Below are 21,347 nucleotides of genomic sequence, written 5' to 3'. Positions count from 1 at the left end.
CACAGATTTTAGAACTCTACAATCTCAAGGCAGGATAAATACAAAGAAACTTTGGCATAAGCACATTACAATAAAACCAGAAACCAAGAACAGAGTTATAAAAAGAAAATACATTACTTTTAAACCACCACAACTGGTAAAACACCTACTGACAGCAAAAATTTAAGGTACGTTTGTTAAGGATTGAACAATTTTCCAACAAAAGCTAAGAACATTTTCATCTGTAGACAGGCACTCAGTTTACTAACTGGGAGTTTTTCAGGCAAGAGGGAATCACAGATGGAAGCATAGATAGGTAGAAAGAAATAAGGGCAGTGTAAAGAATTTATATGTGTATTGACTACAGAAACCAGTTTTAAGTGTCTTTTCCACATTAAACACATGACATAAGAAAAGGAGGGATGGAGTGAAGACTACTTAGATGTTTGCATTTTCTAGAAAGTGGTAAATATACTAATAGTGGATTTTAATAAGTCAAGCATATATGTCATCTAAATATACAGCTTACAATTAATAGGAGGAGAATTGGAGGGCACCTGGGTGGCCACTTGCTTATGCATCCAGCTGTTGATCTCAGCTTGGGTCTTGATCTCAGGGTTGTGAGTTCAGGCCCCACATTGGGCTCTGTGTTAGGCATGAAACCTACTTAAAAAAAAAAAAAAAAAAGAAATGGAATAATAAATGAAAATAAAACACAGGAGAGAAGAAACAACATAATAGGATCAAAGAACATAAGATGTTAGATTTCCCTTCAAGTATATCAGAAATTACAGTAAATGTAAATGAAATAAATATTCCAGTAAAAAAGCAATTACCAGATTTTTTTAAGTTTATTTAGAGAGAGAGAGAGAGCATGCGTGCACGTGAGTGGGGGCAGGATGGAGAGTGGGAGATAGAGAATCCCAAGTAGGCTCCATGCTGTCATTGCAGAGCCCAAGGCAGGGCTCAAACTCAGGAACTGTGAGATCATGACCTGAGCCAGAATGAAGAGTTAGACCCTTAACTAACTAAGCCACCCAGGTGCCCCAGATTAAAAATTTTAAAACAGAATTATATGCCACTTCAAAAAAAATAGCAGTGTAAATATAAAGTTTGAGAAGAAACAGAACTTCTCAGTTTTCTGGCTGAGAATTAGTGGAGGAGGAAAAAAAAAGAGCAAGGGGAAAACAATTATATGGAAGAAGTTGTGTCTTAAAAGCATTAACCAAAAGAGCTGGTGTGTCCCCAATCCTCAAAGTGTACTTTAAGGCAAGAAGCATTATTTAATGCATAAACAGTATTTCCTAATGATAAACATGTATCAAGGTTAAACACTCCTAGATTTTTATATCCCTTATTTACACAGCTATAAGATATATAAAAAGTGGTCATCAGTAAAAAGAAAACTTTACAAATCCACAAGGACAGTGAGAGATTTAAACATCCCTCTAAAAGTGATGAAGCAAGCATGAGGAATCAGTAAGGATTTTGAGGATTTGAACCTCTGCCCAATAGTTCTATAAAGAACATTACACCCATTAATAACAGAATGCATTTACTTTTCAAGTGCACATGGATTATTTTTAAATGTGGCTATTCTCTGGAACATAAAATAAATCTCAGGAAAGAATTTAATTTTTAGTTTGTTTTTTGACCACCATGGAATTAATCTAAAAACCAATTACAAAAACAGCTAGAACAAAATGCAACTTGTGAAATTCAGGAGTATACTTTATTTTATTATTTTTTTAACGTTTATTTATTTTTAGAGACACACAGAGTGTGAGGAGGGGAGGCAGAGAGACAGACACAGAATCCAAAGCAGGCTCCAGGCTCTGAGCTGTCAGCCCAGAACCCAACTTGGGGCTCAAACCCATGGACCGCAAGATCATGACCTGAGCTGAAGTCTGATGCCTAACTGAGCTACCCAGGCACCCCCAGGAATATACTTTAAATCACTTGTCAGAGAGTCACTATGAAAATGAGAAAATATTTGGAGCTGAATGAAGATGATATATCAAAATGTATGAAATTCGTCTTGCATCTTAGCTGAGCAATTTAAGCCTTAATGCTGTAAGGAAGGGCTGAGACTCAATGAAGCATCCACATCAAGAAATTAGAGAGCAGCAAACTATACCTACAGAAATTAGAAGCCAAGAAACAAGATAAATTAAAAAATCAGTGACATGTAAATCAAACCTAAAGAGAATCAATACAAGTAAAAGTTGTTTCTCAGAACAGAGTAATAAATTTGATAAACCTTTGTCAAAAGTAGTCAAGAACAAAACATGTTGCATAGCTTAATATCAGGCACCTGGGTGGCTCAATTGGTTGAGCATTCAACTCTTTTTTTTTTTTTTTTTAACGTTTATTTATTTTTGAGACAGAGAGAGACAGAGCATGAACGGGGGAGGGCCAGAGAGAGGGAGACACAGAATCTGAAACAGGCTCCGGGCTCTGAGCTGTCAGCACAGAGCCCGACGCGGGGCTCGAACTCCCGGACCGTGAGATCATGACCTGAGCCGAAGTCGGCCGCTTAACCGACTGAGCCACCCAGGCGCCCCTGAGCATCCAACTCTTGATTTCATTTCAGGTCACATTTCCAGGGTCAAGGGATTCTCTTTGTCTCTCTCCCTCTCCCTCCCTCCTTCCCCCCTCCCTCCTTCTGCTCCTGTTTCCCGTGCTCATGCACTCACATTGTAAGATAGAAATAAAAAAAGTTATTTAAAACTTAAATTTTAAATTTTAGATCATCAAATTCCTTGAAAAATACAGCTTACCAAAACAAGCTCATGCATGCATACACACAGAAAAGCTTCATGATCCATTATAGGAAGAAAGTGAATCTGTAATTAACAGACCTTTTTCATTTGGAAATATCCACCCACCTTGTTTCACTGGTGAAGTTTTTCCAACATTGAAATAAGAAAGAATACAAAAAGTCTTGAAAGAGGCTAATTGCTTTTTTTTTTTAATGCATCCAGTTTAATTTTATTTTTATTGACATATAAGTAGTGTGTGAGAGCCCAGTTTGATTGTGACAGCAAAACCTGACAAGTACATCATATCACAGAAAGGCACTATCACAGGTTAGTGGGGTTTTTTTGTTTTGTTTTTTAATGTTTATTTTGAGAGAGAGCTAGTGAGCAAGCAAGCGAGCCTATGAGCGGGGGAGGGGGAGAGAGAATCCCAAGCAAGCTCTGTGCTATCAGCTCAGAGCTCAACACAGGACTTGGACTCACAAACCCTGAGATCATGACCTCAGCCAAAATCAAGAGTTGGACATTTAACCAACTGAGCCATCCAGGCACCTCAGCTTGTTTGTTTATTTTAATGAAAAATCTAAAAATTCTAAACTATTAGAGAATCAAATCCCAGTGATACATAGGATAAACTATCACGACTATGTTGAATTTATTTCCAGAGTTGCAAGCTTGATTGAATTAGCAGGTGGTAATTTGTTTTATTGCAGTTTGCTTTATTGTGCTTCTCAAATACAGTGTTTTTACAAATTAAAAGTTTGTGGAACCCTTGGTGAGCTATTCTTTTGATGCCGTTTTAAAACAGCATTTGCTCACCTCTGTGTCTTTTTATCCCTTCTTGGTAATTTTTTGCAGTATTTCAGACTTTTTCATTATTATATTTGTTACAGTGATCTATGATCAGTGGTTACAGCTCACTGAAAGCTTAGAGGATGGTTATCATTTTTTATCAAAGTATTTTTTAATTAAGGAATGTACTTTGTTTTTCAGACATAATGCTGTTGCACACTTACTAAACAACAGTGTTTTATAAACAGAAGTTATGCATTGGGAAGTGAAAATTTTTATTTGACTTACTTTATTGCAATATTTGCTTTATTAAAGTAGCCTGGTACCAAACCTGCACTATCTCTGAGGTATGTCTATATTTGAAAATTAGAGTAATGTAATTAAAGAGTCATATGATCATCTATATAGATACAGAATAAGCATTTGGTAGTACTCAAAACCCATTTATGATTTTTGAAACTTTTAGCAAATTAGGAAAAGAAGGAAACTTTCATAACCTTATTAAAGGTATCTGTGTTAATACAGTAAATATTGAAAATTTTATCCTGGAATTTGGGAATATATGGAAAGCTCAGCATTACTAAAATCCCTGGCTAAGAAGTGCTTAGGTGAATTTAGGGAAGGGAAGAAGGATAGATTGGGAAAGAAAATATAGAACTGTCCTTAACAGATGAAATGATTTGTATGTAGGAAATAAAAAAATATATACACATAAACTTTTAGAATTAATAAGTGATTTTAGCACGGTCACAGGATGCTTATTCATATACAGAAATCAACTGTATTTATATTTATGAGAAACAGGTATTTAGAAAAATGTAATTTAGTGAACATACCAGTTGTAAACATCAAGAAGTCCATACACATTAGAATAGATCTAAAAAAACTTGTAGGAAACATGTATATAAACTATAAATAATTTTGAAATCTTTAGATCTAAATCAAGAGAGTGAGGATTTTTGAGAAAGGAATATTGCCTAAATTCCTGTAAAATTGAGTTCAATCCCCATCAGAATCCCAGCAGATTTTTTTAGGGAGATGAAGCAATTGACCTGTTTTATACACACATACACATACATATCACATAAGAGAAGAATACATTGACATAAAAATACTTTGCTGTAGGGTCGCCTGGGTGGCTCAGTCAGTTAAGCATCTGACTTCAATCGGGGTCATGATCTCATGGTTCACTGGTTCGAGCCCCGTGTTGGGCTCTGTGCTGGCGGCTGGGAGCCTGTAGCCTGCTTCTGATTCTGTGTCTGCCTCTCACTCATTCCCTCCCCAGCTTGTGCTGCGCTCTCTCTCTCTCTCTCCCTCTCTCAAAAATAAAAACTTTAAAAAAATTTAAAAATACTTTGCTATAAATTTAAGAAATTTGAAAAAAATGAGATAACCATGTTCTTAAATAGTGAGTTCCTATCATAAAATTATTAATTTTCCTTTGGATACCTTGTAAATTTGATGAGATCCCACTGAAAAATACCATCAGGTATGGTGGTGATTTTGTCAAAAATACATGTGGAAGGATAAAAAAGAAGAGCTAGAAGAAACCTGAGAAGACTGACCTCATTAGTTCAGCCATACAAAGATTTTTATATACTTAAAATAATTCATAAAGGAGGGAAAAAATGTAATCTTTAATCAAAAACAAAAAAGGTGAATTTCATATATGTAAAATTGTTGGTATAATTCTACCAAGATTTATTGTTTCTAGTGACTTTAAAAGGCAGTATTTTGTCTGTGCATTTTTTTTTTTTTTTTTTTTTTTTTTTTGGAGAAAGCAGCACAGGAGTGCAAGCCGGGGAGAATCAGTGAAAGAGGGAGAGAGAGAATCTCAAGTAGGCTCCACACCCAGCACAGAATCCAACACAGAGCTCACTCTCGCCACTGCTGGATCATGACCTGAGCCAAAATCAGGAGTCATTGCTTAAATGACTGAGCCACCCAGGTGCCCCTTGTCTGTGCATTTCTAATGGGATAAGTCATAAGGACAGAAAGGGCCAGTAGTCTTATTTTTAGTAGTAATGGCAATGTTAAAAATGTTGTTAGTGTGTGTGTGTGTATAGATACATACATTATTAGACATACATAAACATGTATTACATTTATGACGTAGTATGTAATTACTATTATTACAGTGTATGCATAAATCATTAGGAAACAAGACTATGTAGTACCGGGATGTTGGTGGTAATATTGATATTGTTAAAGCTGTTATATATGGATAGGTAACATGTATATGTATATTATGAAAGGAAATTCTGCGCCTTAAGATACATTTATTTGGGGCGCCTGGGTGGCTCAGTCAGTTAAGTGTCCAACTTCAGCTCCCGTCATGATCTCGTGGTTTGTGAATTCAAGCTCTGCTTCCGGTTCTGCTGACAGCTCTCAAAAATAAATAAACATTAAAAAAATATTTTTTTTAAGATATATTTGGACATAATTGAAACTTGTAGCTTATTGTTAATATAGTGTAGGTACTAATATACGTATAAATAAACATCATTAGTAATCAGTTTTTTTCCAGTGTGAAAGAGTTGTACAAAATCATAGATACTAAGAAGAAGTCTAAAGTTTGACTACGAAGTGTCAGCATCAAAACTGTGTTTGCATTCTTGAGTATTGTTGTGCCATGAATGCAATTTGGTGAGGAGAATCCTTTTTTTTCTCAGTGGTCAATATAGTCCCATTCTGTCACTTTTTTTTTTTTTTTTTTTTTTTTTTTTTTTGAGTAGTCAGTTACTAATCTAGTTGACCTTCCTTTATAGAGGATCATCGTTTTCCTTCTGGCTGTGTTAAAAGTCGTTTTATCATTGCTGTATGAATTTGTATTTGTATTTTTCATTTATCCTGCTTGGGATTTGTTGGACCTCTTTGGGTTTTGTTTTTGTTTTAATCAAAGTTTCATTTTTTTTTTTGGACATGATCTTGTTCTTCTGTCATCTCCTTCTTGAACTTTAAGTAGAGGTTAAATTTTTTCAGCCTATCTGTATCTTCTGTGATTTCCATTTTTTTTTTTTTTAAATCTCATCCTGACTTTATACTGCATCCTGTATGATTTCTTTTGGCCTTATCTTCCCAGTTTCCTAATACTTTTTTTAGTTACATCTCAATACACTGTTTACTTTCCTCATCTTTCTTTTCTTGCTCTCTCTCTCTCTCTTTTTTTTTTTTTTTTCCTGTATTTCAGTTTGGGTAATTTTTTTTGTCTTTTAAGTTCACTACTTCTTAATTCAGTTGCATAACATCTTTTTCATCTTTAGTACCATGTTTTTTGTTTCTCGCATTGTAATTTTACTCTATTATTTTATTTCTGCTGAAATTTTTTATCTGTTCATATTGTCTACCTTTCTACCTTTATTATATCATTCATAGTTGCTTTAAATTCTCTGATAGTTTCCATATCTGGGTCATGTCTGATTTTCATGGATTGCTCTATTGTTTGCTTTGTCTTGTAGCAGTGTATTAGATTTTTGTTTGTTTTTGCTGTTTGTTTCTTTACCCTTTTTACTTTTATATGACTCATTGTTTTGGATTTAATGATACACATTGGTGTAAGGTAATAGAGACTTAGGATAGATAGTGTTTAAGCCTGCCACACCTCTTCTTCTGCTAGAGTTGAGCTAGGTTTGGATTTTTTTATTATTACAGTTACCTTTAGTTCACTAATGCTTTCAAATTCCTCTAGTTTCACTTTGTGGTTAGGATTGGGATTGGTTTCTTGGAAGATTTTTCTAAGTGTTCTTGTTCCACCCCCCAGTTTTAGGCCTTTCTTCTCCTCTTATGTTTCATACAGGCTCTCCATGTTGTGATCCTTTTCATAAATGAACACTGCTTTTGCTTAATCCTCATTGTTTGCTAGCCTGGCACTGGGGAGGAAGGGCACTTGAGAGAAATTTTTTTTTCTTTGTCCATGTCAAGCCTTATCTTCTTAGTTGTTATTTATAATCTCTGGCTCATTTCCAAATTTCTTTCTGTTTGAAGGTTTTTTTTTATTATAACTTTATATTTTCTGATACTTAAAATAAATGGGAGTGTTTGCAAGTATGAGTCTGTTGTCCTTTTTCTGGCCGTTATTGTTCATCATGTCTATTATTTGTTCTCGTGTTGGGGTTTTGTTGTAGTTGGGGTTTTTTTTCCCTTGTTTTTTGAGGGAGAAAGTATGTTTGTCCATGAGGTCATATGTCTTGAATTTTAGGTGTGCAAAGTTTTTGAGGTTTAGGTTAAAGTTGCATTCTTGCAAAGAGGTTTTAGATTTGTTTTTACCCATTGCATATGTACATTACCAGTCCTGAATGCCTTTAAATTTACTTACATGGTTAAGGTATTAACAGATTTAAAGTACAGACCTGCATGAGGGATGACTTACGTTTTAGATTCTTAGGGAAAATGTTTTTTGTTTGTTTGGTTGCTTTCCACCTGCCCCCTGCTCCCCCTTCTCTCAGTGCCAAGCAAGTTTTCTTACTGTCTTCCTCTGCAGAGTGGGCCCTTTGCTCCAGACCCCTAACAGTGAGGGTTCAAGTAAGTGGGTTGAGCTTCACGAGTAAGTCTCCTGTTGGGTTTCCCATTTTTGGTGGATTTTCTATTTCTTGACTTTCTCACTTCCTACAGCCATCAAAGTGGAGGGTCTAGTCTCTAGAGTTGAGAAATCTGGTAGCCTGTCTCCTGGTATTTGCTTTCACTTTGTTGTTGGCCTTTAGATTTCTTACCTTTGTGCCATGAGGTATGCATTTGCTTGCTGTTATTTTTTTATTTTTATTTTTTTTAAATCTCACACTTCAGTTGTATTTGGAGGGAGATTTGTTAAGGGTACTTAATCCTTCATATATTGTTTGGTTTTTCTTTTCATTTGGTACTTAAAATTTTGAGGCTTAGAAACTCCTTTCCTAGATTTAATTTACTATTTATATTTTGAAAGCCTTTATTGTGTATCTCTGCTATTGCTCAATAATTGGTAGATATTGGAAGATTTAAGGGTTATATGATATTGAAATTTCACCTAAAGTGGGTGATCTAATTCATCCCTTGAGATAAGGCAGTGTGAAGGAGATGAACTTTTTAGTAGTCACACGTGGGCTTTGAGTCCTTACCCACCTGTATGAATTACTTAAGTTTCATGAGACTCTGTACCATGTATCAAAACAGAAAGAGTAGCTGTGTAATAGGGACATGTGAACTTTAAATGATATAACTTAAAGTTTCTGGTACATAGTATTGTGTAGTGATTCTGTGGTAGTTCTCCATCATTTTTTAGAAGAGCAAATTGAATCTCAAGGAGGTAGCATATATTGCTACCTATTCAAAATTCTTCAGTTGTTGAGGTGGTTATTCTTCTTCTCTGTCTCTGGATTTTACTGTTCAGAATACTAACTTATTCTGCCTACCCTCATATTTCTTGAGTACGTATTTCCAAGGATCTAACATGTCTGATGAGAAAGAATCTAATGTATTGCCCAGTTTGGCAAACTTTTTGAATGCTAAGTAAACAAAGATAAATATATAATACATTTCCTGTCTTAGGAAACTTGTTAGTGAGATGAGCTTATCTAGTAATAATTATGGTTAATCTGCTTAGTGCTGTAGAAAGGGTAGCAGCTTTCTGGGGCAGAGGAAGGGTTGTTTAAACCGGGTCACGAAGTATGTGGAGGATGCCAAGATGTTAGCAAAGGAGTAATGGGCTTTGTGGCAGTAGGAACAGCAGCATATGCAAAGGCCTGAAGGCGCTGGAGAGCATGTCCTTTTTTTTTTTTATAAAAATAATTTGTTTTTAATGTTTGTTTATTTTTGAGAGAGACAAACAGAGTGCAAGTGGAGGAGGGGGAGAAGGAGGGGGGAGGCACAGAATCTGAAGCAGGCTCCAGGCTCTGAGCTGTCAGCACAGAGCCTGACGTGGGGCTCAAACTCACGAAAGGTGAGATCATGATCTGAGCTAAAGTCAGGTACTCAACCTACTGAGCCACCCAGGTGCCCCAAGAACATGCCCTTTTAATGAGAAATCTAGGTTGTGTACACAGAATAAACTAATTATGATCTGGAGGAGAGGAATGTTTTTTCTGGTTATGGAAGAGATGGTAATTGAAATGTGTCTTAAATGATTGGTAGTATTTCAGCAAGTGAAGATAGAATGAGTAGGGTAGCACAAATTAAGGAAGTTCAATATAAGTTACTAATAGGGACCAGTGAATAGTCACATTGACTTGGCCACTACTTTTGAACTCTCATACCTCTCATAACTGAAGCAGACAGACATCAACTCTTTCTGAGAAATCATCAGGAAATTTTGCATATCTCATTAGAGCTTTTATGTGAGAGGGATTTTTGTATGTGTGTGGGGAGAAGAATAAAGAAGCAGTTTTCCCAGGCCTACTTGTGTAAGATAAAGTAATAAAAACATTTTGGAGATGGAGTATATGTGGCTTTTGAATATCAGTTTTAATAGTTTAAAATTTATTTAGTAACTATTAGAGGTCCATTGAACAGGAGACATGATGATTTATCTGGGGGATTTATTGGACCATATAGGATGGAATTGGAGAGGAACAGGACTAAAGCATCAGGATCAACTGTTATATATTGTAGTTCAGGACTGAAGTAAGACTTGAAAAATGAATGGTGGTAATGGCAATGAAAGAAAGGGCAGTGTGAGAGGAAATTCTTAAAACAAAAATTGAGAAGTTCTGAGAAATGATTGAAGATAAGATTTGGAAGACAAGCAGGGAAATTAGGATTTTTCATGAAATTTTCACACTTGGGTGACTAGAAATTTTTGATAATAGCAAAGGATAGAACATTTGAAGGAAAACTTGTGGGGGAAACTGAAATTATTATGTATGTGATGTGAAGTTAATTACATGATTTACTTTAGAACATCATTATGCCTTTTTAAAAATAATTTCAAAAAGTATGGTTTAGTCTGACTGGACAGGCAATGTGGTCTTGTATCAGTACCATAAGTGTTGGAGACAGACCTATATTCCAACTCACCTTTAAATTTTTTTTTTATTTGTTTTTGAGAGAGAGCGAGCGTGAGTGGGGGAGGAGCAGAGAGAGAGAGGGAGACACAGAATCTGAAGCAGGCTGCAAGTTCTGAGCTGTCAGCACATAGCCCGATGCAGGGCTTGAACTCACGAACCACAAGATCATAACCTGAGCCAAAGTCAGACACTTAACTGACTTAGCCACCCAGGCACCCCACCAACTCACCTTTAATAATGAGTATTTCAGGGGCGCCTGGGTGGCGCAGTCGGTTAAGCGTCCGACTTCAGCCAGGTCACGATCTCGCGGTCCGTGAGTTCGAGCCCCGCGTCGGGCTCTGGGCTGATGGCTCAGAGCCTGGAGCCTGTTTCCGATTCTGTGTCTCCCTCTCTCTCTGCCCCTCCCCCGTTCATGCTCTGTCTCTCTCTGTCCCAAAAATAAATAAACGTTGAAAAAAAAAATTAAAAAAAAAAAATGAGTATTTCAATGTGAGAGTGGAAAGTTATCAGTCTCTTTGGATTTTACTTTGTTCATCTGTAAACTAGAGATAGTAATACTTGCTTACAGGACTGCTGTGTGAACTCAGTAGTATGTTTATGCATGCTGGCCCATTTTAAGGCCTCAGTAATTATTAGTTTTCACTTCTTTCTTAAAAGATGCCAGACTTGGGGTGCCTGGCTGGCTCAGACGGTGGAGTGTGCAGCTCTTTACCTTGAGGTTGTGAGTTTGAGCACCACATTGGAGGTAGAGATTACTTAAAAATAAAATCTTAAAAAAAGATGCCAGCCTTACTCTTGGCTGTTGTCATATATTAAGATGGACACCAAAGAAGAATTCATAACATTTTTGTTTTTCCGTTTAGCATTTCACTGAAATCATAACCATGATTGTTCCCCAAAATAAATGTATAATCAGGCAGCTTATAATTGGATTAACTCAGAGGTAGTAATTATTGAATGTGTAGGTGTAGTTAACAGCTGTCATTTCTGGTAAGTGACTTGACTTAGAGGTTATATGTTTATGTGAGTGAGACTATTTCCTGGAAGGAAACTGTGGTCTACAGATCTTTATTATAATGTCATCTTTAATCTTTAACTCATGAACATTGTCCTATACAAACTATTTTCTTGAGGCAGTTTCTTGCAAGAAGTAAATGAATCCTCCTTATGAGCCTGTTAAGACTCCATAGACTGTCAGTAATATGGAAAAATTGGATATTTAATCAGGAATGTGAACATGTGTTTCAGGTAGAAAATTCCAAAGATAATGAAGATAGTATTCTACAAAGAGAAATTCCTGCCAGACAGTCTCGACGAAGGTTTCGGAAAATTAATTATAAAGGAGAGCGCCAAACCATTACCGATGACGTGGACATTAACAGCTATCTTTCTGTGAGTATATGTAGGAATAGTTCATGGATTTTCCTTAATTTTTATATATAGTATCTTTAATTTACATATATTTTTGATAATAGCATCACTTTGGGCTTAATGGATAAAATTTTGAGACAAATAAATGTATTTCATTTGTTAAAATACTTCTCACTTGAGTTTGGTAGAAATGCTTGTATGTACCAGTGGAAGTTTTGTTTTACTTTTGGTTTTGTTTAAATAATGTAAAAAAAAAAAAAAAAAAAAAGTTCTTACCATATCTTTTTAGAACTTACTTGTGGGTTTTCTTGCCTTTTTATTGCCTGAATGGAATATAGATTAGAGTTCTAGCTGAGAACTCAGGTAATAGATTCGTTGGGAGCTTTTTTCCTGATAAGCTGTAAGACATGTAAAGAAAGAAAAATATGTCACTTTTTCCCTTGTGATATGAGAGAAATACAAATACTGTGTGTTAGTACAGAAACATGCGCAAATGTTAGCGATAGGTTTTCACATGCAAATATTGAAAAAAGAGAAGCAGATGAAATAATTAGCTTTTGTCACACCACAAGAAACATAAGCTGTTTCTCCAGAAGTCTTCAGTTTTGTAATTGTAGAGAACTTCATTTTAAACTAAAAAGTATTTGAATCAAGAAGTAAGAATAATCTAAGAAAGACTAAATCCAGGTGTATTTTATCAGTTTTCAAAGAAAACAGTCTAGAGATTGATTGCAAAATAAAAAATATAAATATAAAAACAGTCTAGAGATTGATTGCAACAAAATTCCCGAGAGTATGTTTAATTCATTTGGTTGTTAGCAACAGAAATGCTTCCTTCGATGTTAGGAGTAAGGAGGATTATTTAGGGAGTTTTGTATAGTGGAATAAGTGTTACATTTAAGACAGCTCAAAGGATTTAGCCATGTTTGCCTAACTTCATTGATTCCATACATTCTATTTCCAACAACAAAGAGTTACATGAAATGATCCCCTATTTTTTTTTACCACATCCAGAGGTACACAGTGTTCATTTCCTGTTCTTTTTATTTAATCATTTCTTTAAAAAAATAATTTCTTTTTATGTAATAAATTCCCCCATAAAGAATTAAGTTAAATGAACATGTTTTGCATTATTTTGCAAGTAGTACATGCCTGTTTTAGAAAAATTGAAAGGTGACTAGTCATTACCACCCAGTTATGTAACCGTTGACGATATTTTGTATATTCTTGGATAAAGGTTCTTTCTACCTAAAGATAAATATATAAGCTTTTTGGCCAACTTGTAAAACTTAAACATGTGTTCTGCTTTATAACTTTTTAAAACTTACATGTGTAATCTGAACATCTTTGAATGCTCTTAAAGAAGATTTTTTTACATTACCCTTAATAGTGTCTCTTTATAGTGTCCTAATACTCCATTATAATAATTGTCATAATTTATTTACTCCCCAATATTTGGTCATTCAGAATTTTTAGGTTTTTTTTTTAATGCTAATTATCTTTGTGGTTACATGTGTCCAGTTATTGGTTTCTTTAGAAAAATTCTAAGAAGTAGAATTTCTCAATTAAAGTACCTTTAATTGCATTATTTGGTTTTCCTTATATGAGCTAGAGTGCATAGTTTGTATGTGTGTTTGGATTACTTACTCCAGTCTCAGCTCTAGTGTGTTCTTAGATTATTTTAGTGTCATGTCATGAAGCCTAATAGATTCTATATTTCCTCTAGGTAGCTATAGCTTATGCTCATGTCATTTACTTGTAACTCTCACGTGTGCTGAAAGTTGTCGTCTTGGGGTTATGCTGGGTTCCTGAGTGGACCAGAAAGAGCAACAGGCACACTGCTTGGGATTCAGTCCATTTGATGAGTCTAAGTGAAGTGTGGCATTGTTGCATTTAAAGGCTTCTATTGCTAGTTTTAAGTACTCAGCCTACTAAGTACTGTCAGGGATTTGTCAGAGGGAAGAGCTAAGTTGATTCAGGGTAGTTAATAACTATGAGATTAGATTTTTGGTCATGATACTTGCATTTGCTGTTTCTTGAAATAATAGTGTGTGTTTGCTTTTGATTCTAAAAGGGATATATTTCAGGCAACTTGGAAAAGATTATAAGAGTTTTTCATTTACTTTTCATTAAAGTCACCAGTATGTAAAACCTATGTGTCTGTTCAAATACCTATATATTGATAGTTGGTCTAGATAAGGATGCTGCTGTGTAGCAAAAATGTTAATTAGTATTTGTGAAAACATCCAGTAGAAAATTGGTTTTATGGCTACTCTGGGGCCCTTTACTTCTTTTGTTCTTCTGTCAGCGATTCAGAGAGATCAAAAGGAAGCATTTTTTCTTTTAGACAGTAGCTGAGTTTATCTTTTCATTTGCAAACTATCATCAACCTTTTCTTGCTAAACTGCTGAAGGTCAAAAATTCTTAAAGATATACGGAATAATTTGTTACTATCCTTTGTCATAAGTATTATTAGTATATAACCTATACATGAAAGTTTTGTGGTACTAAAGACTTGGCATGTTTTATTCTGTAACTGAACGCTTAGAATGATTGAAAAGAATGGTTTATTTTTATGAATTATTTTCATATTTTTGTCATATATTGCTTTTTGTGAAGATGAGAACCATAATGGGAAAGGGAAAGGTTGTTTTTCTTAATGTTAAAAGAGCATTCCTGACAGTTATGTTTTTGAAACTTCTTTGGGTATTCCTCTCAGAGTTTTCAACAAATTTAAATGTTTTCAGATGCTCTCTGTGAGAATATTTTAAGGTTTGGATCTTTGAGTAAGGTGTGTTTCATATTTAGAAATAGCAAAAAGGTGATTGGGAGTAATCAGTGAATAAGATGGGTAATTATGCCAACTGGAAATAGTCAAGCAGTTACAGGAGATCTGTCTTGACTTCTTCCTTACTTTCCGTATGATTGGGGCATTTCATCTAAATCCTTCATGCTTTGGTTGCTTTCGCTCAGAAACTGAGGTTAATGTTTGTCTGCCTGTGTTACTGGGTGGTTGCTGAAGTACATGGGAACATGTTTGTACACTCATAGTCTAATCAGTCAGTAATATCTCTAGACACTTCCTTTCAAATGTTTCAAGATGTATACCCTCCTCACCTGTCAGTCTCTCCATGTGATTGCCTTAGTGTTCACTGCCATTCTTTCTAGAACTCTTGTAATAGCATCTCTCATACTACTCCAGCCCACTTACACTGTAAAAGGAATATTTTTTTTCATTTTAAGAGATATGGAAAATTTTTTCTAAATTGGAAAGTGTTTCATAATCTCTTCATTAAAAGATACCTAATTAATTACTGTGTCCATGAACCATGAGATCACAGCCTGACTTGAAATCAAGAGCCACACGTTGAACTGACTGAGCCACCCTGGTGCCCCTATTTTCAGCTTTACTGAGATATAATTCACATATAACAAACACTATGTAAGTTTAAAGTATACAGCATGATATTTGATATACATATTATATTGCAATATGATGACTGTATATGTGTGGATATGCATGTGTTGAAGGCTTAGAAACCTGTTGGTATAATCATCTTTTACATATACTGTTCCTTTTACTTAGAATGGTCTTTTATTTTTTGTCTTTTTGGCAAAAATCTTAATTGTCCTCAAGACTCAATTCCATATCATTTCATGGGAAGCCTCTGTGATTTTGGGGAAGAATTAGGTACACATCTCTGTATCCCATGTATATATTTGTGATCTTTCATGAGACTGTATTGTAATCATTTGTTCAGTTGTCCACCTCTCACATCAGATACTTGCCTTGAAAATGTGAACAGAACCATCATCATTGTGTCCTCTGAACTTACTATCTTTCAAAATGAGATTGCCTTTTTTTCCCCCATCAGCTTCTTTAGATTCCTGTGTAACTTTGGGCACATTTTGTAACTTTCCTGCATCTGTTTTCATAAATAATCTATAAATTTATGAAAGGATTAAATGAGAGAATTTATGTAAAAGTTTCTGCCTAGTGTTTGGTGCTCTGAAAAACTTTCATTATGTCAGCAACTTCTATTCCTCTTGTTATTGTAAATACTCAGTCTTTGTTTTTGTTGCTTACAAAATGATTTTCCTATTTATTCTGTAGCTGAGTATGAAATACATCCAAGATATTTAAGCATGTTGGGGAACCTGGGTGGCTCAGTCAGTTAAGCATTCGGCTCTCAGTTTCAGCTCAGGTCTCCATCTCACGATTCATGAGGTTGAGCCCTGCATCCAGCTCTGTGCTGACAGTGTGAAGCTTGCTTAGGATTCTCTCTCTCTCCCTATCTCTGTCTCTCACCTACTCGCTCACTCTCAAAATAAATAAATAAACTTAAAAAAAAAAAGTTATTGAAAAGATATTTAAATATGTTAATATAATCAAAAACAAGCTGAAGAATTAGAGCAAAGGGAAAGGAAAAAGAAAATCAAGCTGACTTGAGGTTAGGACAACCGGTAGTCAGCCAACTGCCGCTGTCCTCACCGCACCCAAATTATTTTTGTAGTGTGTATTCATAGTAGCTCACTTCAAACAAGGTAATTTCTTTGTCCAACCTTAAGAGGTAAAGTGGTTACTCAATGTATATGAAAGTCACTGAAAGTGTGCTTTTCTGTATACAGTAAGTAGCTCGAGTCCAATTAAATGACAACAGGAGATGTCTGCCAAAAACTGATCACTGGTTTTGGGATTACTGATTTGAAGGGCTTCTTTGTGATAGTAGTTAGCAAAGCCAGTAGTTTAGCTCAAGTGTCTTAAAATGTAAATTGCAAAACAGTCCTCGGACATGGGAAGAAAATAGTTTTTATTTATATGTAGTATTATCCTTTTAAATTTCTGGCAAGTTTTGTGTCTATTTCATAATGAACACAAAATATTTTCGAGGGGTGCCTGGGTGGCTCAGATGGTTTAGCATCTGACTCTTGGTTTTGATTGCATCATGATCTTGTGGTTTGTGGGATCATGCCCCTCGTGGGGCTCTGTGCTGACAGCGTGGAGTGTGCTTGGGATTCTCTCTCTCCCTGTCTCTGTATCTCTTCCCTGCTTGCATGTGCTGTTTCTCTCAAAATGAATAAACTTTAAAAAAAATAAAAAGTTTGAGATTAGTTGGTTTTTAAATGTCTTCCTCACTTGGCACTAGTTTATTTTTTTAGCTTTCTAGCATCATTATTTTGTTGGAGGTCCTTTCCTTTGGTCCTGATTTTCTCTCTCCCTGTTCTTAGAGCCTTCTTTACCTAAGGTAATTCTGTCCTTTGATGAAGCAGTTTGAATTTTAACATTTCCTCCTTTTGTCCAGAATGGTATCCTACTGTGCCTTCCAGAAAACAGAGTAAACAACTTATTTAAGAATTTCCTGCATGTCTGTATTTTTTTTTTAATGTAAAGTTGATTGCTGTGTTTTAATTGCCATCAGTGGTGAAAATTTTTCAAATGTAACGAGTTGAATTTTTAATACTGGTGTATATATGTGAAGTTAAATGGTAAAATTAAAGCAGGATCAGTAAGGGGGAAGTATCTTGGTTTCACCAAAGTCAAGCACCAAGTATGCCTTTAGTTAACTTGAAATGAATTTCCAGAATACCAGAGAACATTCATGCTCATTTTTGTGAAAACATCAATAACTGAAATGTAAATAGGGACATTCTTCAAACGTTTAAAAAAATCTTGTTGGTGTTCTGGTACTTCATTTATGAAATTAGAGCCCTTTTTATTGATTTCTCCTTGCTCCTGCTATATTTTTGAATAAGGAACAGTATGGTTGTTTGGTGTGCTTGTTATCTTCTCTTAACTAGGTCCCACGTTCCTCAGTAGACCACATTTTTTTCTTGTCCCCTATGTTGCTTTTTACATTCTCAGGCACAGGATAAGCCACTGGTCATGCTTTTCTCTTTCTCCATCATGGCACCTGCATTTAAGTGGAACCATTAAACTGTTTGCAAAAAGACACATGGAAAGAGGGATTTCCATGGAAGCATCATGGGTCATGGTTTTAAATTTAGAGGGCTTCCTTTTGGTCACCTTTATAGATTTTCTTTCTACAGTTCATTGTTCTGGGAACGTATGCAGGTGGTAGGTATGGTATGATACTCTAGAATCTGATTTTAGGTGCACAAATTATAATGAGGCATGCAGCTCTTCCTCTTCTGCACCCTCTTTGATTTCATCTTAAATTTCCTGCTCTCCTGCGGTGCAGGCTGTTGAGTTTGGATTCAGAGCATATTTAGCAAGATTAAGACATAATTGTCAGTACACCTGAATAGGAGGTGATTATTAGGATCAGATCATGTAACCACCTTTATGTTGGTATCCTGAATAATGGCTCTATTCTTGTACTGGTCCATGAATGTGACATCTTAAGTTTTTTAGCAAAATGTGTTCTGCTTTGGTAGAGACTGTGAGTGTTTTATTTATCAAGCCATTCCTGTGGTAAGAAATGAGATCCTGCCCCCTGAAAGCTCATCAGAAATTAGAGGACTTTGGTCCACACATATGATTCCTGAAATCTCCTTATGGAGGATGTCTTAGTCCATTCAGGCCACTGTAACAAAATGCCACAGACTGAGTGGTTTATAAATAACACAAATTTATTTTTCACAGGTCTAGAGGCTGAAATTTTAAGATGAGGGTGCAGGCATGTTTGGGTTCTGGTGAAAGCCTCTCAGCTTACAGACTCTGACCTCTCACTGTCTGCTCACATGATGGAAAGGGCTAGGTAGCTTTGTTAGGCCTCTTTTATAAAGGCTCCGGAGTGCTTTTATAGCGGTGGTGCTTTGCACCTTCATTACAGAAGAGGACTATCCTCTCAATTCATGAGTGTCTGACATCTCCAAGTAGGAAAATTCTCCCCATTTGCCTCCTGAGAAATAATGTGGAATTCTTGACAGGAAGTTCTTGTACCTAGTTAGAGGGTGATGAGTCCACCAATGGACAGAGAAAAAGCAAAGGGGTGATACTGTAATCGAACTAAGGACAGATGCCTGCCTGGAGCAGTTTAAAAAAGAATTCTGAAGAAAAAATGCTCATTGTAGAAATGTAAAAACATGCAAGAACATTAAGAGAGAAACTTGCTGTAATCCTCAAACCAGAGATAGCTAGTGTTGCTAACGATTTTTAAATATATCTTGATTAATTCAGATCTTCTAATTTAGACAGTGCTGAATTTTTATATCTCCTACCTTTCTACTACACATGCAATTTTTTCCCAAAACATATAATATTAATATTATATCATACGAGTGTAACATAGGATTCCCATGCAGCTTCTACTTTTTCTCCCTATTACAAACAACGTGTATGAGTTAACTGGACTTGGATTTTTTTTTTCTTAGGGTTGATTAGTAGAAGTTAAATTACTGGATTAAGGATATAAAAATTATTTTTAAGGCTCTACATAAGTATTGCTAACTTCTAAATGGTTGTTTTAAGAAATTGTCTTGATCAGTCACTTTTTTATGAACTTCAGGAATGTTGGGAGCTCAAGGAGTGCAGGGTGTGCTCTTTTGGTCTCCTTTGTCTTTTAAGGTGACACTCATTCATATGGATCTGCTCAGGGAACCAGAATTGGAAAATTGTTTTTAACTTACTTGAAACTTTATGCAGTAGCTGCTAATGAAACCTCTTCTGAAGATTGTTTGGAGCAACTCTGATACGGGGCGCCTGGGTGGCTCAGTGGGTTAAGTGTCCGACTTCAGCTCAAGTCACGATCTCGCGGTCCGTGAGTTCGAGCCCCGCGTCGTCGGGCTCTGGGCTGATGGCTCAGAGCCTCGAGCCTGCTTCCGATTCTGTGTCTCCCTCTCTCTCTGCCCCTCCCCAGTTCATGCTCTGTCTCTCTCTGTCTCAAAAATAAATAAAACGTTAAAAAAAAAAAATTGAAGCAACTCTGATATTAATATATACCAGTGGCCCAAGGTAACGATTTTCAAGAACATTTGGGTTGGAAGAATTATAACTACTGAGACATAGCAAACACATTAATGCTGATTTTTATTGCTTTTTAGTTTGATTTGTTATCTGTTCAGAAACTATGCTTTGTTCAGCATTTGGCTTTTATAGTACTAGAAAATGCATTATTTAAAATTAGAGAAGTGAGGGGTGCCTAGGTGCTCAGTCAGTTAAGTGACCCAACTCTTGATTTTGTCTCAGGTCATGATCTCATCGTTCAGGAATTGGATTCCCACATTGGGCTTTGCACTGACAGTGCGGAGCCTGCTTGGGATTCTGTCTCTCTGACCCTCTACCACTTGTTCTTTCACTCTCAAAAAAAAAAAAAAAAAAAAAATAGAGAAGTGATTTAAAGGTGGTCTCAAATATAATCCATGAATCTTCAGATGGAGAGAATATTCTCAATAGTTTAATCTTTTAAATGAGATTTATTTTTCCACTTATCTTTATATATAGCTCTATTTTAATTATGGGTAGACCTCATTTTTAAAGAAAATACAGTATTTTAAAACTTTACATTAGCTTTGCGTGTAGTGTATAGCACATTTGACTGTTTACTATACACATAGAATGTATTTGTTTGCATGTGTGTGTAGGTGATTGAATGAGTGAAAAATGCTTCATATAACTGCACAGTGTAGGGGAAAGTGGAAGCGTGGTGTGCCTTTTTATTGTTCCTTCAGTTTCACTGATTCTAATTATAGAAGCTTACATCACCTTAGTTGGTGATGAAGGCTTCCCTCTCCTTTGCTTTTTCTTCCTTGATCACTCCCTAAGGAAGGATCATATTTCATAGTGCTTATGTGTCCTGCTGGTAGCTTTAACAGAGTTTTCAACAGCATGGTGCTGACCATTTAGTGGACATAGATGATCGTGTGCTGAAGCACACTTTTCTTACAAAAGAATAGGAGGAGAGTGTTGATACTCTGGCTTCCCTATTTTCAGAAAGGCTGACGAATAGATAGAATGCAATTTGAAATCAGGAATTCCTGTGGGGCACCAGTAATCAGAGTTAACTATGTCTGGTAACTTAATGAAGATTCATTTCAAATGTTCAAGTTAAGCAAGGGATGAGGAAGAGGTGGGAAAGCTTGCTGTGATCTTTTAAAAGGGCTTGTATTGTTACCTCTGCCATTACGGTAAATGGTCATTCATCTTCCAAAAGGATTAAAGTGTTTTTACTATATAAATCCATACATTTAGCAATTTATATTTTGAAGACCAAATACATAAAACTGAAATACAGAAATGAGTAGCCTGTTTATTTTATTTTGTGAAACTCCATAATTTTTCTTTTGTTCACATGCTTTTGAGGTTGGTTTCTCTTAAGTTGTGATTGCAGTATTTCAATGTGCAGATGGGAAATAAACGGTATGACTTTGCCTGACATTACTATGACCTGGTTTTTCTTATTGTTGTTTTTTTGTTTTTATGTCTGGAATGTATATTCTCTGATACCTTACCTTTATCCCTAATGACCTTTTCTCTCCTCCTTTTCACTGTTGTTGCTTATCAAGTACAAAG

General features: G+C 35.7%; 1 protein-coding gene across 5 annotated transcripts in view; it reads left to right on the top strand.

The window, feature by feature from the left end:
- RAPGEF6 (Rap guanine nucleotide exchange factor 6) overlaps positions 1-21,347 on the top strand; it is a 191,207-nt gene that overhangs the window by 56,216 nt on the left and 113,644 nt on the right. For all 5 annotated transcript variants that reach the window (XM_030317510.2, XM_030317528.2, XM_030317504.2 and 2 more), the window contains one exon: positions 11,753-11,896. In XM_030317510.2, coding sequence (XP_030173370.1) covers positions 11,753-11,896 — 144 coding nt within the window. The remainder of the gene's footprint in view (positions 1-11,752; positions 11,897-21,347) is intronic.

This window comes from Lynx canadensis, chromosome A1 (assembly GCF_007474595.2).
Source record: "Lynx canadensis isolate LIC74 chromosome A1, mLynCan4.pri.v2, whole genome shotgun sequence".
Taxonomy (NCBI): Eukaryota; Metazoa; Chordata; class Mammalia; order Carnivora; family Felidae; genus Lynx; species Lynx canadensis.
Note: the sequence above shows the minus strand (reverse complement) of the source record. Positions and strands in the feature narration are given on the sequence as shown.